Source organism: Sinocyclocheilus rhinocerous, unplaced genomic scaffold (assembly GCF_001515625.1).
Source record: "Sinocyclocheilus rhinocerous isolate Xijiao unplaced genomic scaffold, SAMN03320098_v1.1 scaffold1510, whole genome shotgun sequence".
Lineage (NCBI taxonomy): Eukaryota > Metazoa > Chordata > Actinopteri > Cypriniformes > Cyprinidae > Sinocyclocheilus > Sinocyclocheilus rhinocerous.
In genome coordinates, this window is record NW_015664185.1 from 384,187 (window position 1) to 396,842 (window position 12,656).

The 12,656-nt window shown below is 35.2% G+C and overlaps 2 protein-coding genes across 4 annotated transcripts in view; both read left to right on the plus strand.

Moving 5' to 3' along the window:
• atp6v1c1a (ATPase H+ transporting V1 subunit C1a) overlaps positions 1-6,556 on the plus strand; it is a 10,559-nt gene extending 4,003 nt beyond the window's left edge. For all 3 annotated transcript variants that reach the window (XM_016540523.1, XM_016540524.1, XM_016540525.1), the window contains exons 3-13: positions 360-427; positions 1,601-1,686; positions 1,778-1,872; positions 2,149-2,240; positions 2,700-2,798; positions 3,278-3,346; positions 4,092-4,184; positions 4,299-4,392; positions 4,473-4,570; positions 5,641-5,767; positions 5,874-6,556. In XM_016540523.1, the coding sequence (XP_016396009.1) occupies positions 360-427; positions 1,601-1,686; positions 1,778-1,872; positions 2,149-2,240; positions 2,700-2,798; positions 3,278-3,346; positions 4,092-4,184; positions 4,299-4,392; positions 4,473-4,570; positions 5,641-5,767; positions 5,874-5,972 (1,020 nt within the window). In that variant the 3' untranslated portion in view covers positions 5,973-6,556. The remainder of the gene's footprint in view (positions 1-359; positions 428-1,600; positions 1,687-1,777; positions 1,873-2,148; positions 2,241-2,699; positions 2,799-3,277; positions 3,347-4,091; positions 4,185-4,298; positions 4,393-4,472; positions 4,571-5,640; positions 5,768-5,873) is intronic.
• Positions 6,557-8,263: 1,707 nt separating this feature from the next.
• On the plus strand, positions 8,264-10,954 carry baalca (BAALC binder of MAP3K1 and KLF4 a). Its single transcript, XM_016540519.1, has 3 exons — positions 8,264-8,469; positions 9,819-9,943; positions 10,413-10,954. The coding sequence occupies exons 1-3, from the start codon at positions 8,280-8,282 to the stop codon at positions 10,500-10,502; spliced, it is 405 nt and encodes a 134-aa protein (XP_016396005.1). The 5' UTR covers positions 8,264-8,279; the 3' UTR covers positions 10,503-10,954.
• The last annotated feature ends 1,702 nt before the right edge of the window (positions 10,955-12,656 follow it).

The following is a 12,656-nucleotide window of genomic DNA, read 5'->3' on the forward strand; positions in this document are numbered from 1 at the left end:
ACATCTTTAAAGGTGATTTTCTCAATATTTTGATTTTTTTGCACCCTCAGATTCCAGATTTTCAAATAGTTGTATCTCAGCCAAATTTCGAAAAATTGACACTTAAGACTGGTTTTGTGGTCCAGGGTCACATATGTCTTATTCCTATTGCCCAGGGTCGAGTGACCCTGCTGGCCTGTGTCATCTTGACCAGTCACTTTCCGCCTGACAGGATGAGAACAGAGGCGGCGCCACTCTAAGCGCCGGCGGCCCCTGATGTCTCTACGAGCCGATGCTGATCAAATCCAGCCTGGCTGCGTTTGTATTGCTTCATTATACTGGATGGTGATCAAAGTGTTTCTCTTCTCTAAACGCTGCAGGTCGGGACATTAGATGTCCTGGTGGGGCTGTCTGATGAGCTGGCCAAGCTGGACGCTTTTGTCGAGAGGTAAAGCTGTTTTTCTTTCTTTTCTTTTTTTTACATTCAGCACCGATTCAGCAATTCCAATGTAAACGTTTACATTTTCATGCAAAATGACTCCCAAGCCTCCGTCTATAGATTCTAGGCTCTCTTGGGCCCTCATTCAATCTAAGCCTATAGATTTTTGGGGGTTTCATCGTCCATCAGATGAAATTCGTAAACTGTAATGATTCGTATCTGTAACACAAACGGTGTGGGATGAGTTATGCACCAAACTTCAATACTTAGGGTCAGGGGTTTGAATCGCTCACCCTGAAATGAGCAGTACGCTGTAAAAATAATTTTTCGAAGCTGTAAATAAAACAAGGATTAGTGGAGTATGTTTTACAAGAAACTATTTCAGTCTCGCTACTTCCAAATTTCACATTTAATTCAATGTATTTACATGCCATTCTTTGTAATTGCTTGTAAAACTTACTAGTAATTTCTGAATGAAAATTGTTTTTTCAATGTAGTAATAGTGATGCTTGACTATAATAATACTAATTTAAAGGATTTTCTGCCTAAAAGAATCAAATATCTCGCAGATTTGAGTTTTTGTGGTTTCCAGTAATGAATGTATCAATGGTCAGAATTCTGTCAAGATGTCTTAAGCGTGTGTCTTTACTTTTGTGCGATGAGGAATGTCATATAGAGGTGAGGTTACCGCGACATCTGCCTAAAATTAGTTATTAGCAGTTTGGTGATGCACTAGCAATCATATTTAAATTGCATGACTTATAGCTCATCCTTAGATGTGAGATTCTATTTTTTCCTCAAGTGGAGTGCTTTTGCCTCGGATAAATCCAGAACCTTGATAAAAGATGGTCAAAGTCATTCTGGAGCATGTCCAGACCATGTGTCTGATATATATTACCTGTATTTTATTTTTCTTGGTTTGGCAACACCAGACTGTTGGATGCGAATAGTTATTTTAATCTGTAGACAGACAGAATATTCTCAGATTTTTAGAAAGCTTTATTTTGATGTTATCAGAAGCCATTTTGCTAAATGAAACTGGGTTTCTTGGACACATCAGTGTTCCTGAATCATCCGATATGTGTGATGTTTTGATGACTTCTTTGTCTTGGAGAATGTCCAATCTTGGAGGATTGGAGAGAGTTTTCAGAGGGCTGTGATGTCTTTTGATGCCGTTCACAGTGTGGTGAAGAAGGTGGCTCAGTACATGGCTGACGTGTTGGAGGACAGTCGAGATAAAGTGCAGGAGAACCTGCTGGCTAATGGAGGTGGGAGTCACTGGTATCTGTGGCATGAAATGGGATCAGACACTGTTGCTGGTTTGTTGAATGAATTCTCATTTTCTGTGCCGTGTTTTAGTCGATCTGGTCACCTACGTCACAAGATTCCAGTGGGACATGGCCAAGTACCCTATCAAACAATCCTTGAAGAACATTTCTGAGATTGTATCCAAGGCAAGTGATCTGATCCAATGATTTCTATGTGAGTTTTGGGCAATGACCTTTCGTTTAGCACTGGTTGCTTGCTTACAGTAAAATGAAAGTCATTGCAATATTCATAATGTTTCTTAATTTTTCTCATCACTTGATGGGAATGTATTGTGAATATCTGAATATCACCCAGCCCTGTTTAAACGCATATTATTGATATGGAGTCATGCTGTTCTGGTGCGTGAATGACGATTAAAGATGCAGTTTTAAATGAAACTCTCTCCCCCTGCTGTTCAACAGCAAGTCTCACAGATTGACAACGACCTGAAGGCTCGAGCGTCAGCCTACAACAACCTGAAGGGAAACTTACAGAATCTAGAGAGGAAGAACGCGGGAGTAAATTCAGACATATCAGACTAACTCTTATTTTTAGGTGTTTTATTTCACATTTATTATTTAGGCTTTATAATACATTTAGTAACCTGGAAACCATTTATTTGTTTGGATGCATTGATATGAATTGATTTCCTAATTGATGCATTGATATGAATTGATTTTTTTTTTTTTTGTAAGTGCAGAATTTATGATGCAGCTTACAAATTTAAAGAAATTAATTTTTTACAATGCAAAATTCAGTTTTTCATGGAACACAAGTGATTTCTCTTTTTTAAACGAATATTCATGCACCTCTTTTCCAGTTATACATCTGACAAACTCCAAAAAAGGCGTCCCAAATAGTCAGTTTATGTGTTTGGGTGAACTACTCCTTTAAAAAAATAACATATTAAAGGAAAGACTTTTCCAAGAATCATTTTCCAACGAACCAATGTGATTTTTTTTTGTCTCACCAGAGGGAGTCTGCTGACCAGGAGTTTGGCAGATATTGTCAAGAAAGACGACTTTGTGCTTGATTCGGAGTACCTCATTACTATGCTGGTGGTCGTACCAAAGTAAGTGATAGATTCCAAATAGGGCTAGGGAAAATTTTTCTGATTTTATTGATTAATTAGAATTTAATGTTTTGCCACGATTCAATTTTTTTTATAAATTGAAGAATCGCAATTTTAAATAGAAATCCTACCAAATGTTAGACATGTTGACAATATTGCTAATGTTAAGAGAAAAGAACGATCGGACCTCATGAAGGCACATGTGATTAACCGCTCTTTAACTAGATGGTTACAAAGAAAATATTCCTTGAGTCATGCTGTAGTTACATTTTTAAGCTGACAAGTTAAATTTAAAAAAAGAAATTGAAACTGAGAATTGTCAGACGTTCTGGAAAAAAAAATAAAAAATTCGGCTATATTGCCCAGCCCTAATTCCAACAAAAAATAGCCGCTCTGAACATCTTTATGGATGCACACAAACCTATTGTGTTGAATTTTTCCTCATGCACATACTGACAGCACATTTTCTAACTCTTTAGAACAAATTATTCCGACTGGCAGCGCACTTACGAGACTCTTTCAGAAATGGTGGTGCCACGATCTACGAAGTAAGAAACTTCCAACAATTCTATCAGACGTTCACTTTTATTTAGGTTTATAATTCTAAAAGTGTATTGCACGTCTAAGGAATCGTGCACCTGGTCACAAGTCACAGAATAGAAATGAAGGAAAATTGATCAAATACTAATAAGAACATGCTGTGTTTTGACTTCAGATGATGAAATTATTAATTTTAAGAGTGTCATATAGGTGTTTTTTAAAAGGTGTTTATTTAAAAAACAACAGATTAAATCAAATTTTTGGGAAAGTTTTGGGTTAATTCGATTTCTAGGGAAATCAATGCGTCTGATTGGCCTCTGGTTGAGGAGAACATGTTTAGGACTTAACTAGCCAAGTTAGTGGCATGCTGGTTACTAAGGAAACCAATTAACTAATGCAGAAGAAAAAACAGACACTATTTACCAAGTGTCTTTAGTTTAAAATGAAATATGATGTTTTGTTAATCTCACTGGTGATTGTCATTGTTGTTATTAAAATAATTTTTTGACCGCATTACTGTTGTCCTTTTTTATTATTAAAATGAGTATAAATTAAAGACGACCCAGCAGTTACTACCATGATGTATAGATGTGTTGCAGCCTAAATAATATTTTAATGCATTAGAGTAATGATAATTTTGATAATGAGAACTTTCTTCATGCAAAATATAATTTTGAGTGAAATATGACTGGGACATTTGAGATTCTCCCTGCTACCCAACACTAAATATTAGTGTTATTTTCTTCACTGCAGTTTGCTTTTTGAGGACCAGGACAGCGGCCTGTTTACCGTCACGCTCTTCAGAAAGGCCATCGATGACTTCAGACTCAAGGCCAGAGAAAACAAGTAAGCAGCCGATTTCAGCTCCACCGTGTGGTCATGAATCACCATTTAAATGTCTGAGAGAATATCCAGTTGAAGGATCTTAATGCCTTAGTCATCCCAGTGTCTGCTTTACAGGTTCACGGTCCGGGACTTCCAGTACAACGAGGAGGAAATGAAAGCAGATAAAGAGGAGATGACCAGACTATCAACTGACAAAAAAAAGCAGTTTGTATGTATCTGCTAGATGGATCCTCTGTGCAATTGGCATGTTACTTCATTTGAACTCATTCATACATGTGTCGTCTGCAGGGTCCACTTGTTCGATGGCTGAAGGTGAACTTCAGTGAGGCTTTTATTGCTTGGATCCATATTAAGGCTCTGAGGGTCTTTGTGGAATCAGTGTTGAGGTAGCGACACGATACAACATCTCTTGAGGTTCTTAGAGAGCTCATATCATGAGGAATCAAACTTTTCTAGAGTTTTCTTTCGAAATAAGAGTTCATTCTATAAAGCCAAACTGACAACCTCATACCCAGTCCAAAATGAGCATTTATTGAAACTAAACTGCAAAACGTCTCATTCTGAACTTTTACAACTTGCTGATGTCGGCTAGATGAATACATGAGCAGTTTGAACACATATCATCATTTGTTTTATAAATTTGTCCCAATGTAGCTTTACAAAGAGGGTGTTATTATATAGGATGGACCTATAGGATGGGACAGTGAAAACTAGACTTAAAACTACATTAAAATAAGTGACGCATTGAAATTGCGGCAAGCAAAAATTTTCGTACGAAAGTGCATTTTTTAGTTAAATTTACCTCGGGAGAGATCAACTCGAAAAAATAACTAGAGAGGAGCATTTTGCTACTATATTACATATTCATAGTATTTTTACTTAAACTTTTGTCTTCATTATATGATGTAGCCTATGTTTGAATAAATCAAATTACAATTTTTTTTTTTTTATTACAGGCACCATTTAAGTGTTTATATTTCAACAACAAATTAGAGTAGAAATGTGATTGTTATTAAAAAGTTGTCATAAAAACGGCATTATATGTAATTAAAACTCAGATTTATTTGAGTAATTTTGTTTTTATTTGATACATTTAATTAATTTATTAATAAATACAATTTATTTTTGGTATCGATTTTCAGTTAGACGAAAACTTGGTTTCTGTAAAAATAAATAATAATCGGCGCAATAATATTAATACATTTACAATTTTAAAAAAAAGGTCTCGGGTTACGCATGTAACCATGGTTCCCCAAAAGGGAACAAGACATTGCTTCCTTTAGTGGACACTATGGCATTTCCCACGCTGTGCTAGTTCCCTTGAAGGGGAACACAATTTTAAAAAGGCCAGTTTCGGTTTCGACCAAGTGCATCCTAAATTTTCAGATTAAGTTTTGGCCCAGAATTTTCATATCAGTGCATCACTCATTTAATTTTTTTTATTCTAAACACACAGATATGGATTGCCTGTGAACTTCCAAGCAATGCTGCTACAGCCCAACAAGAAAAACATGAAGAAGCTGAGGGAGGTTTTGAACGATCTTTACAAGCACCTGGACAGCAGTGCAGCTGCCATTATCGACGTAAGTTTACTTTTGGCCGTAGGCTGTGTTTTTGTGTTGTGTGGCTTAAATATATGGAATTATTTTACATTTTATGTAAGTTGTTGTCGTCTTTTTCCTGTTCCAGCAATCTGCCATGGATATTCCTGGCTTGAACCTCAGCCAGCAAGAATACTACCCCTACGTGTACTACAAAATCGACTGCAACCTACTGGACTTCAAATAGAAGAACCGCTTGTAATCACGTGCCCCTCCTTTTGTTTTGTCTCATTGAATAAATCTAATTTAAATTAAACTGTATATTGCTGAACTCTTGTTCTAGTCACCTCGCCATGCATGCTCATTCATATTCAGAGATACTTCTCTATTGCCATTCAATCAACGACTGCAGGAGGGTATCTATATCTGCCGCCCCTAGTACTTTGTTTACATTTTTTTAAAGAATGTCATTGTGTTATCATATGTGCAGGTGAATGAAATTATGCGTTTTAAGTCATTCCACTCATGTTTTGTGACGTGTAGTAGTTACATCTGATGTTAGTGATAGATATTATTGTGTGTGGACAACTGTGGTTTTAACCTTTATTCTTGAAAATGCACCAGTGGTCCATTTCAATAAACAAAATGAGAGAAAAAAGTGTTACAAAGATGCAATATAAATGTGATGTCATGTACATTTGGTGTTTAAAGAGCTATATGTGTGAAATTACTGTGTCATGGAACCAAAATATAAAATTATTGTAAGTACATAAACAATGTGTGGTGTTTGTTTGTAAAACACATTTACCAACTAAAATTGCATTTCCAGAAGGCCAATCACAATAAGATGTGTGAATAAATGAATGAAAGAAGAATTTGCTCATTGAATTTTGAATGTCAGTTAGGGTGAGAGACTTTAATTTTTTTATTTTTTAAAGTATAAATATAGTATAAAAAGTATATATTTACCAAAAAAAAAAAAAAAAAAAAAAAATTTAAAAAAAAAAAAAAAAAAAAAAAAAAAAGCAAACAGATGCATTATATGGGTCTGTAATTATCTCTAAAACAATTAAAGTGGAATCTGTACATTCAAAGTAGAACAACCACTATAAAAATAATGAAATGTTATTAATTTGCATTTATTAAATATTAATTTTGACCAAAAAAAGACTATAAATATCAAAAGTTAAATAAAAAGCTATACTGCTTTGCAGAAGCAATGATAAAAGAATAGATGATGACCCAAAAAAGAATGTTCTGTCATTATTTACTCACCCTCATGTGGTTCCAACCCATATGCTGTTTTTTGGACACAAAAGGAGATGGAGATATATGAAGATTATGGAGCACCACAACATTAGTCCATACGATTCATATTCCATATTCCAAGTCTTCTGAAGTCAAATAGCAGATCTGCGTGAGGAACAGCCGAAATTTAAGTCGGTGTTCGCTGGTAATCTTTCCCTCAGTCTTTTAAATCTGGCGCCTTTTGATTTACGCGCGAAAGTCGTTGTTTACGCAAGCAACAGAACAGTCAAAAAAAAAAAAACAGAGAACAGTCGCTCAACACCAGTGTTGCCAAGTCCGCGGTGTCCCCCCGGACTGCGATTGGGCTAGTTTTGAGTAGCAAGTGGGCGGGTTTTGTTGCGAAAACCTGGCAACCCTTCTCAACACCATATAAGGAGAAGAGGACACTGTGCGCAAACCTCATTGGTTCTTGCTCTACGCGGTAGATTTGAATATAAAGTGAGACATTACAAATGCGAAATAGTAAAAATCCGCCATTTATTTGTTTAAACTATTACTGGGAACATCATACATTAAAAGTAATGCATTACAATATTGCGTTACTCTTTAAAAAAGTAACTAATTGCGTTAGTTACTTTTTATGAAACGTAATGCGTCGTTACGTTACTTTTGTGTTATTTTTTACATAAAGAATTTTTGTGTTACCATTTAACTATTGCAGGTTTGCATAATATTCTGAGTTTGATATACTGATACTGAATCTGTTTCAGTATACTCAGTGAGATGAGTATGTTGACATTTAGTCCGAACATTGTTCACACACCTGAGAGCTGTCAGTCAATACCATGGGGAAACAAAGTAACGAGTAACTTATTTGAAAAATAACTCAGATATTTTCTTGTAAATTAAAAAGTAGCCTAATGCGTTACTTTACTAGATACTTGAAAAAAAGTAATCTGATTACACGTGTAACTCGCGTTACTTGTAATGCATTACCCCCCAACACTGTAGCTGAGATTATAAAAAAATACAGTAGACTGTTTATGAATAATCAATTAAGATTCTCAGGGGGGAAATAATATAATGACACCACTGTTTGGAACAGTTATTTTATAAAAGTCCAAAATACGATGTTTAAAAATATGTATATAAACATACTATGTTATTAAAATATTACTGGAAATATGTTGTTACAATTAATGGCTTTAATAATTAATCGCGTTCGATCTGCTGTCGCTGTGTTTATATGAACGTGCGTTAACGATGACGAGAATGACCGCATGCGCGTGTGTGTGTGTGCGTGAGGATGCTCATGGGCTCGATGGGCTGCGGGGGAAGCAGGTCCGCGACGATCGAACCCCGATATTACGAGAGCAGAGACACCGAGTCGACGTGGCTGACGAGCACGGACACGGAGACGCAACGGGCAGCTGCCGGTACCGGAACCGGCGAGAGCGCGACAGAGAACGACAAGACGGCAGCGGCAGCCGGAGCAGGTCAGACACGATCATCTCTTTTAATATAACGACATAGAAATACCTATGACACATACACTCTTTAAAAAGTACCATGGTATTTATATAACGGCATTCATATTCTTAGTATCTTACTGTATCGTTTATGAATATGGAATCAGACAGTACTATGGGATTGTCATCTGAAACATTCACTGAGGCCCATAATGCATAATCCACAGATGCAAATAGCAATATTTATATTTCTAACAAATATTTACCATGGTAACCATAGAGCCCACATCCCATAGTTACACTCATCAAACTCATTTCAAGCGCTGAAGCAGAGGCTTTTAGATGGAAAAGTTCAGTGATGGTGGCTTAGTACATCAGTGGTTCTCAACCAGGGGTCCGGGGCCCATTAGAGGGCCTTAAGGACTTAAAATGAAATAACACAACTAAAAAAATCAAGATATTTTTTATTTACCCCTCAACAGCTTCTTGGTTACTTTTAAAGATCAGGATTACCGCTGTCAACCTGGATATACGGGGTTTAATTTAAAGAGTGTGATTGTTATATTTGAAAAATGTATGGAAATTAATAATATCTTAAAAGGCAGGGCATTTTTACAATGAATTATACTAGTTTTAGAAAAACATTTATTGGGTAGAAATTGTGAGTAAACAATATTTGTATTTATTTATTTATTATTATTCTTTTATTTTGCTTTTTTCAAATATAACAGTAAAAATAAACATCATCAGAACATAAAATAAAACACACACACAAAGAAAAGTGAGTAAACAATATTAATTTTGCTCCTTCATATTTATTCATATTAATTTTTTATCCTTGTCTAGTAAATCATGAATGACTGTTAATTTATTGGCTAATAATAACATTAAGCTCCTAAAACTTATAGAATTCTGAAATGTAATTATTCTATTTATATTCTATTTATATTTTTATTCATGTTATTTTAGATTTTAATTTTAACTTGAATTCTTTTTATTTTATTTAGTTTTTTAACAGACACTAGGGGAGTAGATTAAAATAAGTTTTAAAAAAACAAAACTAGGGAGTCCCAAAGTTTGAGATCCGCTGGTGTTCAGGCATATGAAGGATATGAAGGACTCTGGGTTGTTGTTGTTGTTGTTGTTGTAAAGGTCAAATATTTATATTCTATTTATATTTTTATTCATATTATTTTAGATTTTAATTTTAACTTGAATTCTTTTTATTTTATTTTGTTTTTTTAACAGACACTAGGGGAGTAGATTAAAATAAGTTTTAAAAAAACAAAACTAGGGAGTCCCAAAGTTTGAGATCCGCTGGTGTTCAGGCATATGAAGGATATGAAGGACTCTGGGTTGTTGTTGTTGTTGTAAAGGTCAAAAGGAAGAGAAGCCCACGACCAGAAGCTCTTCTGCCAAAGAGAAGAAGCTGGTGAACGCCGGCACACAGTGTGGCAGAAACACCAGCAGCACCCAGAGGAGACCAGCGCACAGAGACGAGGTCAGATGGGTCAATCTCATGCTCAAATGTCATATTTCTTTCATTCTTAACGGAATAGTTCACCCAAATATGAAAAATTGCTTCAAATGTACTCACCCTCAGGCCATCCAAGATTAGGATGAGTTTGTTTCTTCATCAGATTTGGGTGCTGTTTTGGCTTGTTTGATCTGTGCAGATTTCTCTCCTGATTCAGACCAGATGGACTTTTTTGGATTTGTTTCTCACAAACACGCAGCTTTTGGCTTCTCAAGATGTTACCTGATGGACTGGAGTGGTGTGGATTACTTTTTATCAGCTGTTTGGACTCTCACGGCACCCATTCACTGCACAGGATGCATTGGTGAGCAAGTGATGGGTTCTATAAATATGAGCTGGACCCTCATCTATTTATCTTCATCGATTATGATATATTAAGTGTCTTCACACCATATAGTGCATCTTTAGAGGCTGATTATTTGTTTTCTTGCAGGTTAAAAGTAAATCAAAGAAAATCCCCCAGACAGAAGGGGTTAAAAGTGTCCGATCCGACTGTAAACACAGAGGTGATGCCTTGACATGAGTTTGCTGAAGAGCCGCGTCTAATGAGTAATCTAATTAAACGCGTATGTTAAATCAGATGGCAGATCTGATCTAATCGTGTTTGTCTGCATGTAAACGTTGAGCGCCGGAGCGGATGGTGACCCTAACATGCTGCAACACATAATTTTGAACTACTGCTGCATCTCTGTCTCTGAAGTGTTATTTATTTCCCACCAATTGTTAAGTGTTTAATATTTTGTTGGTATTATGTATTTCCATCAGTATTGTGCTGGTTTGTGATATTCTATGATAATGCAGATATGCAAATGTCTCAGGTTGTGATCGTATGAAATGAAGACACAATCAAACATAACATTGTCTTGTTTCTCTGAATGAAATGGAAGCTGGTTACTTATGATTTAATGGAGTAATATTTTAAATTCTAATTAGTTTGTTCATGATATCATTATTTACAGGGACTCAAAACAGCACAAGAATATTTTTAATTGATATTTTACTATAAAACTAAGGAACTGATAAAAAAAAAAAAAGCATAATAAAAATTCTAAAATGGAAATATTTTCTTGCTTCAATTTTACAACTTTTAAATTGCACCAATGTGTTTATTTGTTTGTCACATACTGTGCTGATATAATAGGAGACATTGTAAAATGTGATGATTTACCAACTTGTAAGTCACGTGTGGATCATATTTCACCTTAAAAGCAACAGAATAAATAATGAAAATTCGTATTCTGATTCAAACCAGATGGACTTTTTTGGATTTGTTTCTCACAAACACGCAGCTTTTGGCTTCTCAAGATGTTACCTGATGGACTGGAGTGGTGTGGATTACTTTTTATCAGCTGTTTGGACTCTCACGGCACCCATTCACTGCACAGGATGCATTGGTGAGCAAGTGATGGGTTCTATAAATATGAGCTGGACCCTCATCTATTTATCTTCATCGATTATGATATATTAAGTGTCTTCACACCATATAGTGCATCTTTAGAGGCTGATTATTTGTTTTCTTGCAGGTTAAAAGTAAATCAAAGAAAATCCCCCAGACAGAAGGGGTTAAAAGTGTCCGATCCGACTGTAAACACAGAGGTGATGCCTTGACATGAGTTTGCTGAAGAGCCGCGTCTAATGAGTAATCTAATTAAACGCGTATGTTAAATCAGATGGCAGATCTGATCTAATCGTGTTTGTCTGCATGTAAACGTTGAGCGCCGGAGCGGATGGTGACCCTAACATGCTGCAACACATCATTTTGAACTACTGCTGCATCTCTGTCTCTGAAGTGTTATTTATTTCCCACCAATTGTTAAGTGTTTAATATTTTGTTGGTATTATGTATTTCCATCAGTATTGTGCTGGTTTGTGATATTCTATGATAATGCAGATATGCAAATGTCTCAGGTTGTGATCGTATGAAATGAAGACACAATCAAACATAACATTGTCTTGTTTCTCTGAATGAAATGGAAGCTGGTTACTTATGATTTAATGGAGTAATATTTTAAATTCTAATTAGTTTGTTCATGATATCATTATTTACAGGGACTCAAAACAGCACAAGAATATTTTTAATTGATATTTTACTATAAAACTAAGGAACTGATAAAAAAAAAAAAAATTCTAAAATGGAAATATTTTCTTGCTTCAATTTTACAACTTTTAAATCGCACCAATGTGTTTATTTGTTTGTCACATACTGTGCTGATATAATAGGAGACATTGTAAAATGTGATGATTTACCAACTTGTAAGTCACGTGTGGATCATATTTCACCTTAAAAGCAACAGAAATAAATAATAAAAATTCATATTACCGCAATTTATTTGAATACAGTAAAATTACTGTATGACATTAAAGAGAATCTAATGAGAGGAAAAAAATACGTCGAATATTTTGTATTTTTATTTATTATTTTTATGATTTTGGGATGAGATGTGAATTGGACATGTTTAATATGAAGCAGATATTATAGAGAATCTTCACTCTATAATGAATGACTTTATATGAATAAGTAAAATGCACAACCCAACAATTATTATTGTATTTTTTATTCTATTGATCATCACTGGCTGAGAAAAAAAAAAAGATTTAAAATAAAATTCACAGCCAAGTTACTGCTCTGTTTCACATGCATGCACACTGCAGCTGCATTTTTACACATTTATTTACA

Bases quoted from the DNA above. Each gene is read 5' to 3' on its own strand.
- baalca (XM_016540519.1), top strand. From the start codon at position 8,280: ATGCTCATGGGCTCGATGGGCTGCGGGGGAAGCAGGTCCGCGACGATC. The intron at 8,470-9,818 runs GTCAGACACGAT...GTTGTTGTAAAG, and splicing joins GGCAGCGGCAGCCGGAGCAG to GTCAAAAGGAAGAGAAGCCC. The intron at 9,944-10,412 runs GTCAGATGGGTC...GTTTTCTTGCAG, and splicing joins GACCAGCGCACAGAGACGAG to GTTAAAAGTAAATCAAAGAA.